The sequence below is a fragment of the Scomber scombrus genome, chromosome 8 (genome assembly GCF_963691925.1).
Source record: "Scomber scombrus chromosome 8, fScoSco1.1, whole genome shotgun sequence".
Classification (NCBI taxonomy): domain Eukaryota; kingdom Metazoa; phylum Chordata; class Actinopteri; order Scombriformes; family Scombridae; genus Scomber; species Scomber scombrus.
In genome coordinates, this window is record NC_084977.1 from 1,402,775 (window position 1) to 1,425,489 (window position 22,715).

Here is a 22,715-nt window from a genome sequence, read left to right on the forward strand (position 1 = left end):
GGGTTGTAGAGCACTGGTGTAGAAGAACCTGCGTTGGCTGCTCATGAAAGCTCCTCTCTGGAGCCTGTGTTTGGTTTGTCCATTCTGGGCTCCTGTAGAAACATAGCGGTGTGGAAGAGGACCTGGTCTATCTGTAGATATAAAGGACTCAGTCTAATCTAACAAACACAAAATGATCAAGTGATTGTACACTAATGAACACATACTGATAGATATTAAATTCCATACATGCCTTATCTGTTCTGCTAGATGTCACTAAATTCTCCACACTGTCCCACAGAGGTTTGCTTTCCACAAGTATCCCCACCCTGATAGAAATACCTGCACATACTGCACAGTCATTAAAGGCTGAACATTATGTACTTCATGGGATGTTTCAATGATAATCCAGAGCAGCATATCTGAACCTGCACATGCTCTGCACCCACATGTGATCCGTTCAGTACAAACAATAAAGTTAAAAGGCTTCATATTCTCTGTCCTACTGTTTCACCAACAGCATTTAGTTATAGCAGTTAGAGGTCTAGCAGTGCATTTAATGTGGAAGCTGAGTCTCTCTCCAGAGACTGTCCTTAGCCAGTTAAGGAGAGCAGTTTGTCATAGACCACACAGCCTCCTCTCTGACAGATGGGAGCTATTGACCTCTACAGAGCTCTGCCTCTCTGCACACACCAAGGATCCTGTTAAAGAGAGAGAGGGAGGGACAAATGGAGAGAAAGAGGCCAGAGAGAGAGAGAGGGTGGGGGGGGGGGGGGGGGGGGGGTGAAGAGAGGAAAGAGACAAGATGAAGACGAGAGAAGGTAAAAGTAGAGATCATTTCACACAGTGATGCCTCCTTGTATTTGGAGTACTAACTAACCTAACTGAAACTAACACCAAGCAGCCTGTACAAGTCTAAATAAGTTGGTTTCCACAGCTGAACATTTGACTGTTTAAATTCATACGCTTCCACTGTGAAGAGAAGCACTGCTATATCTGCCTGCCTTCTCCTCTCACTGCACTGCTCGTTCTGCTCTGACACACACAAGAAAGTCAGAGAGGAGCATCTTCTATCACTGATGCAGTTACAATCTGTCGGCCACATTTCCAAAACAAGGTCAGAGTAGAGGAGAAAGCTGGTTATTAATCTGTTGCATGTACTGTATAACCTGTAACCTGCTTACTTTAGTACATGGATATGATTGAGTGTCGGGCTCTGAGCACTGGCAGTATGCAGGTGACCTGAAGGCAGGTGCACTGGCTGCTGCCTCTCTGCTCACTATTCACACTACCTCTCCTGTGTAGATGTGACGAATAGATGTGCACACAAGTTGTCTGTCCAGTACTTGTTTTTATTCAACCTAGTTACATAACCTAGTTTACACTGACTGTTGGACTGGTAAACAGGGCACAGACCAACTCAACCTGGACTGGTCCCGAAAACCTGTTCTCCATCCATCTGTGGCATCTAAACAGCCCAGCCCTCTGTAGAACAGCTAGGGCACTTGCACACTCTGTGTGTGTGTGTGTGTGTGTGTGTGTGTGTGTGTGTGTGTGTGTGTGTGTGTGTGTGTGTGTGTGTGTGTGTGTGTGTGTGTGTGTGTGTGTGTGTGTGTGTGTGTGTGTGTGTGTGTGTGTGTGTGTGTGTGTGTGTGTGTGTGTGCGCGCACACGGAAGGCTCTGGTAGCACAGCTGCAGATTGTCAGTCCAGATGGTTTGGATCTCACACATTCTTTATTGCATGTTTTTATATGTGAAGTGTCCACTTACTCTCTCAATCTCTCAAATTCAAATTTTGTTTTAATGCTTGAAAGTCACGACGACAATATTATCAAAGTATAAAGAATCAATGAAACAAAATAACATTAGCACAGCATTAAGATTGATATATATTGACATATATGCATGCATTTGTGTGTGTGTGTGTGTGTGTGTGTGTGTGTGTGTGTGTGTGTGTGTGTGTGTGTGTGTGTGTGTGTGTGTGTGTGTGTGTGTGTGTGAGAGTGTGTGTGTGTGTGTGTGAGTGACCTTGTCAGGACCAGTAGTCCTCATGGTGACCAAAGTCCTGTCCTATTGAGGCTATTGAACATTTCTGAGGTCTTGGTGAAGGTAAGGGTGAGGCATGAACTGGTTATGGTAAAGGTTAAGGTTCAGGTTAGGCTGTCCACAATGAATGGAAGTCAATGTAGTGCGTGTGTGTGTGTTGTCAATGCACAATTTCAAAGCAACTGTAATGTAAAGGATAACTGCACAAACAACAAACTAAAGAACAGCACTGCTGCAAAAGACAATCCACTTAATATGCAAATGAAAAGGAATGATCAGCCAGGGAACAAGATAAGGAACACTGAGCCTATATATATAGCCTGTGTGTGTGTGTGTGTGTGTGTGTGTGTGTGTGTGTGTGTGTGTGTGTGTGTGTGTGTGTGTGTGTGTGTGTGTGTGTGTGTGTGTGTGTGTGTGTACTGTCATCCGCTACAAATTTCAGACTTGCGCAATTGGGGACTAAAGCCGTGTCTCCAGTTGGGAAAAAGGCTCATTTTTGGTTAAGTGGTAAAGGTTAGGGTGACGATGGTTAAGGTTAGGGTAAGTGTCCAGAAAATGAATGCAATGTCCCCTAAAGTGACCGTGGTCTGATGTGTGTGTGTGTGTGTGTGTGTGTGTGTGTGTGTGTGTGTGTGTGTGTGTGTGTGTGTGTGTGTGTGTGTGTGTGTGTGTGTGTGTGTGTGTGTGTGTGTGTGTGTAATTGCATGTGTTTGCTATGTGTTAAGAGGTCATTCACTCCCCCTCAGGTTGTAGTTGATGATGCATATAAGGCAGCAGGATATGCCCTGGCTCCTTTTTTTAGTGCTATTTTTAATTTTGAGAGGCTGTTGTTGTTGTTGTTGTAAAGTATATGTTCATTATTTCATTTCATTTTCCTTCCACACGCACGCACACACACACACACATTTTGTGGCATGTTGGAAACTTAAGTGCAAATGACATTGATTCTGATAATATGAAGTATATCAATAGTTAGTATTATCTGCATTTTTAAAATCGTTATTATGTTTTTGTGGTTGTGTGGTCTCCATTAATACAAAACAAGCAGTAAACAACATGAATTCAGATCAGATCATTACTTTCACAAAGATGGGATGATATAACATGACATAAGCAACCATCAAGTAAATCAGTGAGAACTGCTCCAGCATATCTGACCATGAAGGCTGACTGTGAGGAAGGTTAGGGTCAGGGTTAGGGTCAGGGTTAGGGTTAGAGACTTCAGTGCTAGCAGCTCTCAGTCCAGTGGCAGACCTTTTATTCCAGCCTCCGAGGCCTGGTTTTAGATTTAAACAGAGCCACCTCTTTTTAGGTTGGACACATGCATTGTGTATTAGTTCAGCATCAGGATTAAGGCGGCAATTATTTATAGTTTTCATTAGTGATTTACATATTTATTTTCAACATATATATATATAATATATATAGAAATGTATCTATTCTATCAATTATGAAAAAATGTTCACCTCAAGTTGCCAAGTGACCAAAGTGACGTTAACAAGCACAAATGTATTCAGTTTACAATGATGTGGAACAGAAAAGCAGCAAAATGTCACATTTGAGAAGCTGGAACAGAGAATGTTCCACTGATATACTTCATAAATGATTCATGGATCATCGGCTTCCAAAATGACCATCAGTTGACCTTCTGTTAATTACATGTTTATTCAACTAATCATTTTAACACTATCGAACACTGCTACTCTCATTTAAGATTTTATGGCCTTCATATATTATTTTTTAATATGAAATTCCCCTTTTGTGTTTTCTCAGACACTCTGTACTTATGAGCCGCAGTGGAGGGATGGTAACACACAAAGGGACTTTAGTGCTAAGAAGGATTAAACTTTGGAAGGTACCCGCTTGATTTGTCAGACTGAGACTGCTGAAGCCTCATAATAACTTGAGCTGAATGTATTTTTGCACAGATTGTGGGTTTTGTCCCCGTTTATCACACTGATGTCAGACTAAGAGATGGCTTCATAGGCAGTGCTGAGAGCAGGAAACATTTCACTGCACAATGACTGAATATACATGAGGAGGATGTGTTATTATTTAATGGCAAAATGTGTGGAACACAGTACCATGCAAGCAACATTTTTACAGCAAGTATCAACAAATTAGTTACATGTCTTTTATTATATATTTAAAAAATAAGCGTCAGGCAGAAAAAAGTAAAAGTTATTTCTAAACTCTTAATTTAAAAAAGCTCATGTGATCAGCCACAAGTTGAATGAAGTTGTAGTGCGTAATGGCTGATGATGCAGCCACTGAGATCATTCACTTTCTGTCATTTCTGCTGTTAGAAAGTAAAATACTGTGGTACACAGTTGGTTCATTTTTACATGTGAATTTGTTGACATTTGAGGGAACAGAGAGAATAAAATAAATGATATTATATGTCCTATACAGAGGTGGAAGAAGGACTCAGATCTTTTACTTAAGTAAAAATACCAGCACAGCAATGTTAAAACCCTGGAGTCCACACACACACACACACACACATGTACCCAATTTCATATGCTTGATAGGAGTCCTGGTCTGAAAACATGTACACATCAATCATAGTGTCTCCTGCTGGTAAAAGGAAGTTATACAAACTACTCCTAGCAGGTTAAAGACATCTGCCTAATATTTAGTTAGCTCATTTGAAATGATAATTTGAGATGATGCTAAATAGAATAATAGAATAAATGCTATTGCAATATATTTATTTATCATGAAACATGAAGGTGTTTTTATTAGGTGCTGGGGCTGCTGGAAAACTCAAGAAACTTGGTGCACACATCAGAAGCATGAACATTGTAAAAATACACAGCAGTTGGGTTCAATGCTCCATAGCGCTCCCTAGTGCATGACAGGCAGTAAGGATAATCAGGAAGTTGCTCCGATATTCACAAAATTTGGTACGCACATTGCTCTCATCATTTCCGATATATTTTACATTGCCTTTAATTAGCTCCGCCCAACCAGAAGTCAGCCATGTTGAATTGAGTGTGTTTTCTCTGTATGAACATTTTTGAAATGCTCCCAGAGGGTTTCATTTCATTTGAAATTTGGTTGGAATAACATTCAAACTAATGGGACAGAATAGTCGATACCTCAAATGATGATGTCCAGGTGGTGTGGCAACACACTATTTTTCAAAACTCCTCCTAGAGTGATTTGACAGTAATTGGACATAGGAAGTAGGATTCTAAGGGATGAAATCATTTCACCAACATTTAGAAATTCTCTTCTTCTCCACAAACTGAGTTGTACCAAAGATGAATCATTCCACTGATGCTGTCTATGAAAGAATTCCCACCTTTCCCATCTGTATCTCTTGTTGTTACCTTTGAGAAACGTCTCAGCCAGAGTGATGTATATGAGCAGCAGGGGTGACTGTGTAGTTAGAGAAAAGGGAGATGAAGGAGAAGAAGGATCCTGCAGGTTGAGTCGTCAGTGACAGAGACAGATGGAGACAGATTAGACCAAGCACAGGATGTGTAAATTGATTTGAAGGTCGAATGATGGTGAATAATTTAAAGATAAGGAAGGTGAGAACAATGTTCACTGTGTAGCTGGTTAGCGGAGCAGCATATATATTGAGAGAAAAGGTGGGTAGATGAAAAAAAAGGGAATTGATGGAGTAAGAGCTTTAGACCACAGAGGTGGAAAGAAAGAAAATGAGTTTGAGCTCTGTGAGTATGGACCATGTTGTAATGCTTAATCCTGCCTCCTTTGTTTCTCTCTCTCTCTCTCTCTCTCTCTCTCTCTCTCTCTCTCTCTCTCTCTCTCTCTCTCTCTCTCTCTCTCTCTCTCTCACTCACTCACTCACTCACTCACTCACTCACTCACTCACTCACTCACTCACTCACTCACTCACTCACTCACACATATACATATATTAACATCCACAAGTACACAAACACTCACATTCACACTGCCACCATTCAAACACTGGCCCCGGGGATCAGTGTGTGGAAGAGTGTGTGGAAGTATTTGGAGATGGAGGGGGGCCAATGCTGCAATCGATTTCACACTTCCCTCCCTGTCGCCTAATTCACCTCTTGTTCTTCAACCCACACCGCTCTCTCTCTCTCTCTTCCTCCTGTTGTCTGCTTAACAAGCAGAATGATGAGGCCCACTCACTGAAAGGAATGAATTAGTGGATGTGAGTCTGATGAAGTAATGCTCTGTTGTGGCCAGAGGCTGCTGTTTGGTGGACGGTAGCTGTGGCTGTGTCCCTGCATCAAATACAGACTGTCTCTAAAATATACCTTTGATTTAAGTGAGCTGTGATGGATTCAAAACTGCTTATTATCCAGATGATACACATCAGATAGTTTCACTACAAAGTCATATTAAGGCTACATTTTCTGTCATACCAATCCATTGGAAGCCAAAGATATCATTTCCAAACCAATCCAAACTAACTTGTAATAACCCTAAGAATCATTGAGAAAGTTGCTTAAAGGTATATTGTGCAGTATTTTCCTAATAATGATGTATATACTCATACAAAAGGAATCCCTCTCGGTCATCAATTATGATCCATCTGAAGTGTGGACCCCATCCCTCTGCCTGCATTATCTTGTTTTCGTTATTATTCTGCTGTGGGACACGTATGTGTGGGTCTGTAGCGTCCAGCCAATAGCAGCGCAGGGTGTGAGGACAGGAATTGTAGTGTAAGTGACCAGGTTACATGGCTGTCTCTGCTCTCTGTCTCCCTATCATTTATGTGTAAAGAGCAGCAGGTCTGTGTGTCTGCTTGATCCAGACTAATTATGAGTCAGTATATGAACAGTATGTGAGGGTGAACAGGATGCTGAAGTTCATGAAAATAACATTATTTAAACATGAAATGTTAATTTCTTTGAGTTACTTCATAAGTTACTGTCATAAAAATGAAATGTGCAAGTTAAACGTTTTCCTCAGCTGCTGTTAGACATTCAATCTGAGAGCTTATTTGAATTTAATTTTATATATTTATATTTGAACATTTTTAGAGTATGGAAATCTATGGCATAGATCTAATTAAAATGTTACTCTCCATTGTTCAAAAAGAACATTTTCAAATTCAGTTTTCATTTTTAGGTTTTATAATGAACAATTACTGCCAAAGGGAAAATGAAAAGGGCCATTTCATATACAGATACAAAAGTCATTTATTTCAAGTTTAGATTGCACATTGTCTGCCAATGTGAAAATGACCCTTCACATTCAGTTTCATTACCATTAAGTCACTATGGTACTCTTTAGTACACTGACAGTGATTTGTCATTTGAGAAAGTGGGTCTTTGAGTCTCTTTGTAGTCTCAGTATGATACGTGATCAGATGGAGACAATATGAACATTTTCAGTCTCTGCTTGAAGACATTCATGATGTTACACACAAAATATGTTGAAAGTAGAAAAACGTTTAAATCCTGCTTACCTTCAGACCTCCACACACCTGACTAATCACTCCACATTCAGCGCACCGCTTCATTTAAAGCAGTCCTAATTCTGCTACATATGTATATTATACAGGAGACAAAATGACTGTGTCCAGTGTTGTAAAATCCTGTCTTAGTACATACTGTAGTTACACTGTATATGGAGTAGTGTGGTTTTATCATCTGATGAACCTTCCACACTATTGCAAGACCGTTGAATTTTTTCAAATGTATCATCAGGACATTAAATGAGGAAAAACAGACAAGTCTCACAAAACACAGAGACAGGGTTGTGGATGAGAAATCAATGTGCTTCCAGAGCGCCCTGGTGGTTGACTGGTTAGAGCTCATGCCACGTAATAGCAGCATCCCTGGTTCGAATCCAGCCAGGGACCTATGCTGTTTCCTGTCAGCTTCTCTGCCAGTTACTTTATAAATAAAGGCAAAAAAGCCCAAAATGAATCTTTAAAAAAAGAAAATCAGTGTGCTTCCCACCTCAACTTTTGGTATGCATGTATAAAAGAAACATTAAGAAATATGTATGTCTTGTAACATATCTTATATGATGTTTCATATGCTAGTTTAACTAACTCTTGAGTTATAATTATAAATAACTTGAGAATAATTCATTGTTTCCAGCTGGGTCCTGTTCTTTGATGATAACAGGTCTCTTAAATCCAAAATCCTTGAGTATTAAAAAACTATCCATGGAGCATCACCAGAGTAGAAAACAGCGTGGTATTCTGACACAAAGCTGAGGCCATTTAGAAGATTATTACAGTTAGCAGCAAGGAAATGAAGTGGTAATTGCAAAGTGAAGAGCTCACAAGGCTCGAATAAAATTGCTTTTTTTCAAATATGTGTTAAAATATAAAAATATTGCCAGGCCCTGTGGTGTGAATGTGATAGACAGCTCTTTATCACTCTGCCCCCTTAACCCTTAATTAAATCTCCTCTCCTCTCCTCTTCTCTCCTCTTCCTCTTCTCTCTCTCCTCTCCTCTCCTCTCTTCTCTTCTCTTCTCTTCTCTTCTCTTCTCTTCTCTTCTCTTCTCTTCTCTTCTCTTCTCTTCTCTTCTCTTCTCTTCTCTTCTCCTCTCCTCTCCTCTCCTCTCCTCTCCTCTCCTCTCCTCTCCTCTCCTCTCCTCTCCTCTCCTCTCCTCTCCTCTCCTCTCCTCTCCTCTCCTCTCAGGACTTCTCCCTTCAGGTGGAACACTGGTACAAAGGAGCGAATGCTGATCAAAGTGACAGACAGAGAGCCCAGCTTCTTGGCCCACCAGGGAAATGGTTACTCCCCCTGTGACCCCCTCACCCCTGGAGCTCCCTCTGGAGGAGGCACCACCTCACGAACCCGCCGTTCCTCTGGGGGAAACCCGCCCTCTGAATCTGACGGCTCGCCCATCCTCTACGCTGACCGCCGTCAGTCTCCCTTCCTGAAGCGGGCAGAGCTGGGTAGCACCGGCACCCAACGCCGCTCCTCAGCTGACTCCCAGCCTCCCTCCCCCCGCTACGTCTACGAGCCCCCGCTGTACGAGGAGCCGCCGTCGGAGTACCAGCCCCCGCCCATCTACGAGGAGCCCCCCACTGACATGCACCTCTCTGACTCCTCCTCCTTTTACGGCACCGGCAAGTCACCGGCTCGCAAGTCTCCGGCCCCCCTCTATCACTCCCCCAAGCAGAGCCAGTCCCCCTACGGCCAGCTGGTTCTGACCCGGCAGAAGTGTCCAGAAAAGACCCAGAGTCTGGAATACAGTCCTGTGGGGAAAGAGTACGTCAAGCAACTGGTGTACGTGGAGCAGTCATCTTCCAGCCCTCGCTTCAAGACCGCCGACCGTCTGCTGCGTTACGGCACTACGGGGGGCTACGGGGGCTCATATGGAGGCTCCTATACTCTGCAGCACAGCCAGTCCCTGATCAGAGACCCCCGCCTACTGCTGGACTACAGTGGAGAGGGTGGAGAGGGAGGCCAGAGGTTACTTTATGAGGACTCCATATCCTGGACGTCCAGCCAAACCCACTCCCTCTCCTCCTCCTCCACTGGGGCTTTCTCTCCTGGTGGAAACCGCAAACGCAAAAGCCGCAAACCGTCCCTCCCCCAGGAGCTGGCTCGCTGCGGGGGGCCAGAGGGGGAGCTGGCAGGTACGGCATCAGAGGCGATGCTGGCCCAGGCTAGGCTGGCGTGGGAGGCCCAGCAGGTGATGAAACAGAGGAGCAGCTGGGACTCGGGGCAGGGAGGGGGGGTGGCGCAGGGCACCTGCTCCAAGGATGGCTACGAGAGCGACGGGGCGCTGCCTCTGCCGTTACCGGGACCGGTGGTGAGGGCGTTCAGTGAGGACGAGGCGCTGGCTCAGAGCGACGGGCACCACTGGAAACGCAGCACCTTCGATCGGCTGGGCTTCCCTCAGGCCCTGCTGGAGAAAAGCCTCTCAGTCCAGACCAACCTGGCCTCCCCAGAGCCTTACCTGCACCCCTCACAGGTACTGTTACATCCACATAACCCACTCTGAACATGTTCTTTTCGCTGACCTCCAGTGGTTTAACTCAACTACATCACACCACATCCAATAACTTTCAACCAGAGAGTGCACATCAACATTCTGTACCTAGCCACCAACCATCAGATGATTATGAAGCTGTCTGGATACTCAGTTGATCAGGTGTCTTGTTTATTAAAAATACAAACATGTTTCTGTGGCTCCTTCATTATTCTGTCATCTGTCAGATAAATGAAGAAGGCTGATTAACTTGGCAGCTACAGAGCCAAAGTCATACTGTATACAACACACATGCACACACGCACACACACACACACACACACATAGATAAAAAACAACTTGATGGGCCAGTCAGGTGGGATCATCCTGTGTCACAGTGCCACCCTGCTGGAAAGACCTGGATGTTCCATGTAACGCTCTGAGCCTGAAGACTGTTCAGACCAAACGCGATGAACTATCGCTCGAGTTTCGACGCGTGACCATAATGTAAAATCCGCGTCATCGTGCGTGTAGCGAGCCAGCCCATTTTCACTAGATAACAACAACATTGCTTCTTCAATCATAAACCATGGCTGAGATCACTTACTCTTTTCTCTCATATGTGTCCCTGAGGCTCTTCCATTTCCTACGACACACATCAACTGACAAAAACACACGTAAATTAACTGTTGAATCTATGCCGGGAAAGCCAGCTGTTTTTGTTTTTTCCTCTTCAAAACTTTATAAGGGAAAGCCAGCTATGCTAACAGGGGCTATACGTCAGTGACGTTGCGGCACGGCGTCACGTGATGTCGCCGCAAAATGTTCAACTCGCGCGTTGACTAGATGACTTGCTTTACATGTAATCTCGACGTGCGACATCGCGTTTGGTCTGAACACGGCTTTAGACTGATAGTTAAGTTAGTTAGTTGATAGTTAATCTGCTGTCTGCTCCACCAAGATACACTGTCACTGCACCTACTCACACACACACACACGCACACGACCACACACGCACACACACACACACACACACAGACACACACATATAGGTAAAAAACAGGTGTGTCAGGTGTGATCATCCTGTGTCACAGCGTCATTAAAAGCAGTAAAGGTCCATTCTTGACCTTGACAAAACATCTCACCTCAACATCTGTTTAGCAGCTGATATGATCTTGTTCAGCAGATGGCGTTGTCATGGGCAACATGTTCACACTTTCATTTTCTCTTAACTTGCCCAGTAAAACAGAGCAAACTGAAAGCTGAAAACTGAACTAAAAACAAAACGATTAAATAGATGTTAAGGTGAGAATGTTTGGTCAGCCTCCCACAAACCTGTGCTAATCTTGGAGACATCTTGGTGCATTTTCTGTAACAGTTTCATACTGTTAAATGTTCAATGTGCTGACATAGGCTGGTATCTGAAAGTATGACAGCATAACTGTCAAACTAAACTCCTAACCAGATCTAGTTACGAGTATTGAGAGATAAACACAGGGTTTAGTGCAAAGTGTAACTTGGAGGAGACACAGAAGCATTTCTTGAAACCTTTGAATGGTGCTTTCATGTTTTCTGTCATTTATCGTGGTGCAAAGTGAAACCTAACAGATAGATGTAGGAATGACAAACTAATCATCTTTGTGAGCTAAGAGAAAGCTGCAGAGCGGTAATGTCTCATTTCTGCAGCAGTCAGTGAAGTTGTATTAAGCACATTCAGTGAGTTCAAAATGATACCTTGCTTTTACTCCTGAAAGCTCCAGCAGGATTCCTGGAGATGATGGTTTATTCTAGAAGAGAAGCTATAAACTCAGAATCTTTGTGTAATATGTGACCTTTCTGTCAGGTAACACAGCACTGAAAGTAGTTAGATTCTGGTACTGTGTCAGACAATTAAAGTAATTAATGAAGATACCACACTGTGCTCTCTGTACATAAATACACATTACACCTCTCCCAAACTGGAAACTGTACTACCCATTTATCATAGACTGCTTTAATCACATTCAGTGTGTTAAAGAAAGATCGATTGTACAGTGAAAGAGATAAAAAGAAAAAGTTATAAAATATAACCTTTACAGTCAGGTATGGAAACGGCATAAGTCAATTCAAATGAAGCACTAAAGGTCAAAGTTGCTAATCTGAGAAATGAGAGAAATATGAATTTAGTTCTCCTGGTTCTTAATGTTATACATTTAGTTTATACTCACAAGCCAAGTAGCTACCTCCTTTTGACTCTGGCCTCATGCATATGCAGCGTTTGCATGAAATGATGCTGGATTATAGTACTGGCACCTTTTTATTCCACTTGCAGCTCTGTACATGGTAATACAGTAATACGTCTTTGGATAGTTCACTATAGAAACACTTGAAATGTGTGATGTGCTGCTCAGACCTGGTCTGAGAGCTCTGTGAGTTAACCTAAAAACCAAGCAAACCTGCATTTATTTAACACATGAATGGTCAGCTTGTTTCAGTGTCATGTGACAGATATGGAATGAACACATAAGCACAGGTTGGTGTGAAAAGTTCCTTTATCTGAGCCCACAGTGGGCCTGTGGAGATAAGAGGGCTGGGAAGCACTTAGCCAAGAAGAAAATAGGCTGTTGCTCTCCCTCGCTGTCTTTCTCTGCTCCCACTCTGTCTTTGTCTTCCTCTTAAAATTCAGCAACGCTTCAGTTTGAAGCAGAGAGCTGCCGTGCACAATCCACTTTTGGTGGAAAAGCAGTGGAGAATGAGAACAGAGAATGAAATGAACAGGAACGTAGAGGAGCGTTTATTCAGCCACAGACATGGACTGAAAACTAGAAATCTAGTTAGATGACAGGCAGCATTACAGCAGCTACATGCCATAAACCACAAGCAAGGCTGTGTGGGAATAATGAGACTTCATCTGTATTCTACACAAACCTCAATGACAACAGCTAGAAATGAGTGCAGCTCAGACATATCAAGAGAGAAACATTGCATTTGTTAAAGGAATAGTTCAACAAGTACATGGGTCAATGACGTATAAGGATTTTCAACAACTCAATTTTAAATAATAAAAACCAGCATATCTAATGCAGTAGTTCAAACATTCAGAATGTTGTGTACCTGAAAATTCATATTACAATTTGAAAGTGATTTTAGTGGGTTTTTCAAGATTAATTGGCACTGGCCTGAAAAAAAAGTCATGTGGTGCGACCATGATTCATCTTGAAATGTCTTATATAAATAAAAGATCATCATTTACAAAAAATGTTTAAAAAATGCAAATACTTTGTTTCCAAACACTTTATATTACTGAAAACTTGTAAAAAAAGATGTGAAGCGTGTTAAGTAAATTAATTTAGTTCAAGATGAATCATGGTCGCACCACATGACTTTTTTAAAGGCCAGTGCCAATTAATCTTGAAAAACCCACTAAAATCACTTAATTTCAAATGTATAATATAGATCTTCAGGTACACAACATTCTGAATGTTTGAACTACTGCATTAGATATGCATGCTCCAAATCCTTATACGTCATTGACCCACATACATATGGTTTCCTGTCTGTAGTTAGCCTAGCTTAGCTCCTGCAAAGAGTTTGACAAGACTGGTGCATTCTCTAATGACATACTTCTGTTAGTACACTGTGAACACTCTGTACTTACTTATGTAATGTGCACATTTGGACAGGTTAGTGTTGTGTCAAATCAAACACGGCCGTTGTGCACTTACCGGAAATGACCATTAGCTAGTTAGCAAGCTAGCATTAGCATTCACGTTATTATTTGTGGTACCAAGTCATTACAGACTAAACCTACTGATGGCTCATATTTGACAGCTGTGCAAAAAATTGCATGTGTAATTTACATTTGTATAATGCAGTGATGTTCACCTGATGATACCCAATATCAATATAATACCATTGTTGAATAAATAAACTGTATACCTCGCCTTGTGGAAGAGACTGAAGGCGTCAGGCTTGACTTAAACATTACTTTCACAACAAATTAACACATAGATATAAATCTACTGAATTGTTATTTATTATTAAAATAATAAATAATTGTGTCTACTGGCATGCTGCATGTGCTGCTGACGCATGACATGCACGCGTCACAAACATAGAGTTGAATTGAATAGATCAACTTCATTATTAGTTCACAACTATTTCAGTCAATATTGAGGCTGATATTAATATTGGATTGGTGTATCCCTAGTTACATCGTCCTCTACTGCTTTCTGTCATTCTTTACTGTGAAACACTTACTAAATGACATACTTTGTGGTATTAAAAAGGTAGTAAACGCTGCAGAGACCCTGTAAATAGTTCCACTCATGCCAACTGATGGCAGTCTCACCTGTCCTATCCTACACCACAAAAAGGTTCTTGTAACTATGATGTTCATGTCTTGAATAACTTTCCCTGCGTCATGTTTTGTTATCATAGATTGGTATAAATGGTTTCTTTGTTACACTGAAATAACTTTGTGGATATTGACGTATTAACACGTCACTATTAATCCCAGTCAGCTCCATCTGAGCACCAGAGAAACTTTCAACCCTTGTTGTGCAGCAGCAGAGAGATGAAAGACATTTTCTGCTTCTTCTTCTCCTCATCATCACTGTCTGTCTTCCTCTGTGTGTCAGTCGGAGGACCTCGGAGCCTGCGCCCAGTTTGAGACCAGTCGAAATGCCAGGAATATGATGCCGAGCGCCAGCTGTGGCGTGTTCCCAGAATTCTCCTTGAGAAAGCCCTCCTCAGAGACCGACATAGAGAACTGGGCGTCTAAGCACTTCAACAAACACACACAGGTACTGATTTCCATGACATCATATTCATCACCATGTATCTGTTAGTGTTTTTATCAGTGATTCACCTCCCTGTCTTATGTGTTGATATTTTCATATATAATAATGTCTCTAACATGTTCTTCAATACTAATGCATAATTATCTTGCTCATGTCATCTCAACGTTTTCTTTCTTTATTGATATTTAACACATCAGCATACTGTGTGTTCCATACATTCATTTCCACATAGTTGAGACGGATATGAAAACAATCAGTTAAACACTGTGTCAGATTAAACTCCTACTATTAATCAATCAATCAATCAATCTTTATTTGTATAGCGCCAAATCACAACAAAGTTATCTCAAGGCGCTTTACACATAGAGCAGGTTCTAAACCGAACTCTTCATGTCTTGCATAGTGTTCCACTGTTAGTGGAAAGTGTTAAATATATTGTTTCACTGATCAGCTGATCACTAATCAGGCTTAGCCACACAAAAAACAAAAAGAAAACACAGCAGGAATGAGTTCAGTTTGAAGGCTCATTCTCAACCTTGGAAACAGCAGCTTGACAAAACAAAAAAATAAGTCCTCAGTTGTCATAGAGATGGTATCATATACCATCATCACCATATATGAGATACATCATCTCCATGACAACTGAGGAAGGCTAGACATGTGGTTGAAGGAATGAAAGTTAGTTGGACCTTGTGAGTTTGAATTTATCTGTAATGTTTTTATATCTTTATTGAAGTTTGTCTGCATTTAGCTTTTACAACTATTATAACCATCCATCCAGAAACACACAATCACATGTTCCTTCTTAATCAGGTTGACAGAACACACACACACACACACACACACACACACACACACACACACACACACACACACACACACACACACACACACACACACACACACACACACACACACACACACTAAAACTAAAATACAGGACATAAATAAATGAAGTATAGTCAGGTCAGATTGTATTGGGATGTCAGAACAATGTGTTTATGACTGTCCTTAATTAATTTAATTAATCCTTAATTAAATGTCATGGTAAGTGCTGGCTCATTTCTCCTGATCAGTCTTTCTTGCTTCCATTCAGCTTTGCTAAAATAGCTCAAATATATTGAGGGCTGATGAATTTCTAAATCATTTCCAGTCGTCTTTCATTTTTCTCAAACATTTCTGTACCACTTCTAAAACATGCATACTCATTTCTGTTATACATTTAATATTAGAACTATAGAAGAATAAATGTCCTTATTAGTATTACAGCTCTGAGTAGTGATTATGCTGTTTATTTGTTTGGTGTGTTTGAAATATTTTAAAGCTCAAAAATAAAATATTCCCCTCCAAAATAACGTTTTTCCCAAAGTGGATTACCATCTGTTTTCTTTTTGATCTGCCGTTGTGATTTTAATCTTTACATTGTGACTTTTAGCTATGTCTTCACACACTTTCAAAACATTTCAGTAACTACAGCATCCTATTGTCGTCTGCTGTGTGCTGTGTCTTTGACAGACTATAGATTTGAAGTGCTCCATCCTCCTCATTAGAATGGATCTTGTTTTTGTCTTGTCTCAGGGTCTGTTTAGAAGAAAGGTCTCTATTGCCAACATGCTGGCCTGGAGCAGTGAGCCCATCAAGAAGCCCATGATCGTGACCTCAGATCGCAGTGTAAAGAAGGAGGCGGTGGACATCTTTAAGCTCATCCAGACCTACATGGGAGACCGTCGCTCCAAGGTTGACCCCCTCTGTGTGGCTCTGGAGGTGTGTAAATAACCACTGCTACTATCTAACATGTCCCTCTATAGTGATTTTACCTTGTCTTCATGTCCTCTATGTGAACTTGGGAAATCATTTTCAGGTTACAGTAGGACTCCAAGCTGAGATGAATCCTGATATGAAATGTGTATATATAAGTTTACAAGTGACTCTCCTCCTCTCTGCAGTACTGCTCAGCAGAGAGGAGGACTTCACACTGTGAGCTGTGTGTCCTTGTTCACAGAGCGGCTGCAGGAGTGCTCACTTTTATAACACCTTGGCACCTTCCTTCCAAGTAAATCTTGTTCTAGGTGAAGCTGATTGGATAAAAGAGACAGACAGCAGACAGACAAAGCTTAAAAAAGATAGACAGATATTTTATAAAGTTGCAGATAGACTGATATGAATGATGGCTCCAAAAGAATGCTAATGCTGCCTGTTTCTGCTGACTATGAAAATCAGCAGATGTTTGCCAACATGACATATTTAAATTCAGACTTTGAGGTAGCATCAGTGTTTGAATTAGTGGGGATGTGGGAAGGTGGGGTCCTGTAAGCAACAACAAATTATTGAGTTTGAGGTGAATTTGAGAATTGATAGATATGCATTAGTATTTCTAATGCAATGAATGATATAAGAAATACATGAAATATATTTAAAATCAAATGTCCTATCATCTGTCATATAAAATGTTCATCTGTCAATAATGTGTGTAAGATAATGTATGGATATGTTCAGGGTGTTTTTATGAATCGCAGCTCATGGACTTCTGTTTGTGTACCTATATAGAAGTATTGTGCATAGATTCTGGTGCAGTCTGTACAGTGTTGTTATTGGAGTGTATTCAGCAGCTTCTCTCATCATTTCTGCCGTACATCTGAGTGAATCCTTTGTGAAGGTTCCTTTTATAAAAACAAGAATTCAGAAGATAATGGATGTAAAAACAGCCTCACCCATGGCCATGGCCATTTTAGAACATTTCCAACATTTCTCATTAAGTGATGACTTTATTTCTTTAATTTTGCTTAGTAAGTATTGGACAAAGCAGTAATTCCATGTAGTAGTAGTTTCAGTAGTTTGCTTTCTGTGGTCTGGACAGTTTTTTGTCTGATGTATCACTTTAAAAACACTAATTTGGCCATGAAATAACCTCTAAACTGTAATTAAATACTGATTTTAGCTATATATATGTAAACTATCATCACCACTTCATTAAGTATACAACTACAGTACCTATAAAAAAGTAGTCACCCTCTTTGGATGTTTTTGCCTTTTATTGCTTTTATAAATAAAATCATGATCAATATAATTTGGCTTTTTTGACAAGAATTTAAAGAGTTTTTCTTTGTAAATTTCTTGTCAATAAAGCCAAATTATACTGACCATGATTCCATTTATAAAAGCAATACAAGGCAAAAACATCCTTTTTATAGGTACTGTATATGCAGTACATGAGATTAGAATGTTTTACTGCAATCATGAATTGTCATTGATACAGATGAGCTGAAGGACAGCTGTACTCAGTTGAGCTGGCTCTCTGTCTGTCTGTCAGGTGGTGGTCCGCGGTTGGAGCAACCAGGGTCTGCGTGATGAGCTCTACATCCAGCTGTGCCGTCAAACCACCGAGAACTTCCGCTACGACAGTCTGGAGCGAGGCTGGGAGCTCATGGCTATTTGCCTTGCCTTCTTCCCCCCCACACCCCGCTTCCACACCTACCTGGAGGGCTACATCTACCGACACATGGACCCCCTCAATGACACCAAGGGTGAGGGGGGCAACACGCCCACGCACATAATCACAGCAAGTTACACAACAACATTTTCACTATGTATTATAGGAGCTACGTGGTTCCTCACTCCAAGCTCCTCCTGAAGCCTCCTCTGTCTTTGTCTCCTCTGAGACACATTTAATCCATTAGAACATTCTTGATAATGGTTGACCTCAATCAGTCTGTGGGTCAGAAGCTGGAGGATGGAGGAACGAGGACGGGAGGAAGCACAGTGGCACCTGTAGTTAACTATTACTGCTCAGACAGAGCCTGGAGAAGTGTTGTAGACAGCCTGTGGACAGTCACATTACAGACGGGACCTTGTATAATTTTCAGACGATCTTTCTACCATGTCTCCTGACTGATTCTGTGGTCAAGAATGAACTTCTACACATGCTATTTGGTGGTTTTGGCCTTCTCATCAGTTCAGTCTATTGCTCTCCATATATGCAGATGTTGCTGTTTGAACACATCTGGTCAGTGTTTTGGACATTGTTCTCATGGTCACACAATCTCAGTGCAGATCTACTAAATTATTCTGTTAAAGCACAGGTTCAAACATTTTCAAATGTGACCTAAATCGGCAGTCAGGTGTCCATATGAACATTGAAAGAGGTTTTCCTCTCTGTAATCATTCCTCCTGTTCATACTGACTATTAGAAGATTTCTTTAAAATGTGCTTTCAATGGAAGTGATGGAGGACTAAATCCACAGTGTGTCCACACAGTCATTTAAAAGTAGATGATCAGCTTCTATTGAGCTTCATCAGTGTGAGTTAGTCATATCAAGTGATATCTGACACATTTACAGTCTTTTTAGCATCAAATTCCCTCTTAGTGTTTCCCTGTTGAGCTGTGGTGGAAGTATAGTAACAAAAAGAGGAACGTTGGTACTAAAAACACTGTAACTTTGAAACATAGAAGATGAAGATTTGACTCATTTGGACGCTGAAGCTTCATATTAGCTTCACATCAACTTTTAAATACATACACAGAAGGAGGACTGTGGATTTAGTCCATCATCACTTCCATTATAAGTGCATTATGAAGGGATCTTCTGATAAGTCAATAACAAGAGGAATGATTACAGCAAGAAAAAATAATTTTCAAACTTAAAAAAACAAAAACATTTTTTAGGAGAACAACTGAATGCCATTTTTTTTTTGTATTACAGTTGCCACACCTCAAACTCCTCAATACAGTCATACAGATGTAGCATTTAGAAGATATTAAGGGAAAAGATGGTTGAGTTTTTAATAATGGGGGGTATTGATCTGAAGCACACTGACGAGGATCTTCGGGGAGCTGCAGGATGAAATATCAGGCAAGAGGGAAACTGATCCAGATCAGAATCCAGCAAATATCTTCAGACCAGTTCTTCTAAGCAGAAAATCAATGAACTGCATTAAACCCAAACCCCATATAGAATATCAGGTGCAGCAGAAAGCTGTGTAATGACAAACATGACGGCCAACACGTTAGCTACAACTCTAACTTCCCACAATCATCATCTATGAGTAGGAGACAAAGTGAGAGACATTCCCATCAAGTGTCATCCATTCAGGTGCATTTTAATGGTGTTCTGCTCTGTGGCAGGCAGAATACAGCTGTACTGGTACTCTGCTGCCCCCTACAGGTGAACAGGATGAATAGGTAGCTGAGTGCTGATGTAGGACCAATGTTTTTAGTCTGTCCTTCTGTCTGCACACTGAAGCAGACAGAAACATAACTACTGATATAAGGGTAATGTTAGTGTTAGTCACTGCAAGATACTGCTAGGCCTTCAGTGTTGCTAAACTGCACATCATGCCTAATGATGCACAGAAACGCCACAAATGAATTCCTCCAACTAGGAATTTGAAATATTTGTCCTCCTAACTAACTTTTGGTATTTGAAATACTGAAAATACGTCTCTTTCAGTTTTTCCATTTTAATGAGATTTAAAAATCAGAGCAAAATATCAAATGTGCTCGTTCTTCTTTAATAATCTTATTAATCTCCACTTACTGTTGTATCAGCTCCTAAAAGGTTAATATATGAGCCAGTTCTGTTTGCTCATGCAGCATGTGAGATGTGGTTGAAGGCTCTGGAACAAGACCTTGAGTTAACATTATTTTGTCAATAATGAACATTCAGGCTCATAAATCAGTTCTTTTTATGAGGAGGGGTAATAAAGCAGGGACATGTAGAGGTTAGCAGGGCAGGGAGGCAAATACATAAAAAAAACATTTTTGCAAATAATTAAATGAATATGTCTGGAATTACTACTTATGCAACACCCTTAAAGGGATATTATAATGTATGCATTTAACACAAACCCATGGCTGAGGTTGGTCTAAACATGTGTTAATATTAATGTTAAGATGTGTTAGATAAACCTCAAAGGGGGCTGAGCAGCTGCTATTCATAAAATCAGGCTTATTTCAGTCTGTATTATGAAGTTTTATGGATGAAAAGCGCTGTGAGTCCTCCTCTCTTTAACACCTGAATCATTCTAATGTTCTCTTCTGTCTCACTGCAGGAGTGGCCATCAGCAGCTACGCCAAATACTGCTACAGGAAACTGACAAAAGCTGCTCTGACTGGAGCCAAGAAGGTAAGAAACTCTGTCTCCGTCTGTCTTCATGTTGTCACTTCTGCTGAGATCAAACACTGAAACTAATATTTCATTTAGTATGTATGAGCACACTGTCAAAAACAGATGTGCTCATATGTCCAGATATATAAAATAATAAATATACATCCTTTTTTATTGACACTATTGTATTTTCAAGAGAAGTGAACTGTATGAACAGTAGGCGACTGTCTTTTTTTTTTTTTTTAATACCTTTATTATTATTATGAATATTATTTACAACTCACTTACGAACTTATTTAGAATCACATTCCACTTCTCTTAAAGATTTGTTCTTGGTTCCAAGTTTTGCATCTTGTGAGCAACCTTTAGAAAGCTTCCTGGTTGTGTAATACATGGTATCATTATGCAGATTGAAGCTTTTTTAGGAGAAGCTACAAACACTGCTGTAAATGAGTCAATGAGTCAGAGCTCAGGCGGATCCCTGCTGTGTGTGTCAGCCAGGCCACATCTGCTGACATGCTCAGTGACACCCTGCATTTACTTTCTATGAGAAACAGTAAAGGTTGCTAAATTGGATCGGTGAGATTCAGAGAGGAAAACTGAACCTCTTGTAAAGTGAGGATAAGCAGTCAGACATCTGTGTTCCTTCTTTCCTGGAATACAGCATACAGTTAGCTTGGTAGACCAGATGTTCCCAGTTTGAATTTTTCATCTTGAGCTTGGTTCCTAAATTTCAACTTGATCTTTTATCCAAATTTGAAATGCAAAAATGTGCATTCTGAAATTCTTCAGAATGCACATTTTTGCACAACTGATATTTTACTGTGAGGAATTCAAAGTGCAAAATGCAGATATGTTTTCAAAGTATTATATTTACTGCTATATATACAGTACAATTTCAACATATATCATACTCTGGCACGTGTGAGTGTGTGTGTGTGTGTGTGTGTGTGTGTGTGTGTGTGTGTGTGTGTGTGTGTGTGTGTGTGTGTGTGTGTGTGTGTGTGTGTGTGTGTGTGTGTGTGTGTGTGTGTGTGTGTGTGTGTGTGTGTGTGTGTGTTAGAGATGCTGTATGTTGACTGCATGTGTGTTTTTGGTGTGTGTGTGTGTGTGTGTGTGTGTGTTGGCAGGCAGGAAGCAGCTTGGCTCAGAGCCTGTGAAGCATGTAGTGCCAGAATCTCAGCAGGCCTCTAACACAGATCATTTGTCACTTTTAGGGCTACACAGCACAGCCGGGTGTTTGACTGCTGTTAACCTGCTAATCTCTGACAGCTCTTTAATGGGCTGTGTGTGTGTGTGTGTGTGTGTGTGTGTGTGTGTGTGTGTGTGTGTGTGTGTGTGTGTGTGTGTGTGTGTGTGTGTGTTTGTGTGTGTGTCAGTGACATCTGAATACTGCTTTCTACTGGTCTCTGACCCACATCTTCTAAGTAGTCAAGCTGCACTGCTGTAATAACATGACATGTAACTCTGTGTGTGTGTGTGTGTGTGTGTGTGTGTGTGTGTGTGTGTGTGTTTGTCTCCAGGGTGTGCAGAAGCCCTGTCTGGAGGAAATCCACCATGCCAGGAACGCCGTCTTCAGTCCCTCCATGTTCGGCTCTTCCCTGGAAGAGGTGATGGCGCTTCAGAAGGAGCGATATCCAGACCACCAGCTGCCCTGGGTGCAGACTCGCCTCTCAGAAGAGGTTCTGGGTCTCAACGGAGACCAGACAGAGGGCATCTTCAGGTGAGAGAGCAGGGAGCAGAGGGGCTTGTGATGAGAACATACATGTGTTGTTTTTAACACTTAATTTACAACATTTAACAACATTACCAAGAGACACAAAATGTGCACTTACACAAGTCTCTCATGGCTGGTCAGTCTTATATTATTTGGAATCCAGCAATGAAAAATGAGGGGCAAATTTAGCATCATG

The 22,715-nt window shown here is 41.1% G+C and overlaps 1 protein-coding gene across 1 annotated transcript in view; it reads left to right on the plus strand.

Moving 5' to 3' along the window:
- arhgap39 (Rho GTPase activating protein 39) overlaps positions 1–22,715 on the plus strand; it is a 29,308-nt gene that overhangs the window by 1,134 nt on the left and 5,459 nt on the right. Inside the window, exons 2-7 of the mRNA XM_062424328.1 lie at positions 8,636–9,920; positions 14,537–14,701; positions 16,277–16,462; positions 18,009–18,222; positions 20,747–20,820; positions 22,326–22,525. Coding sequence (XP_062280312.1) covers positions 8,636–9,920; positions 14,537–14,701; positions 16,277–16,462; positions 18,009–18,222; positions 20,747–20,820; positions 22,326–22,525 — 2,124 coding nt within the window. The remainder of the gene's footprint in view (positions 1–8,635; positions 9,921–14,536; positions 14,702–16,276; positions 16,463–18,008; positions 18,223–20,746; positions 20,821–22,325; positions 22,526–22,715) is intronic.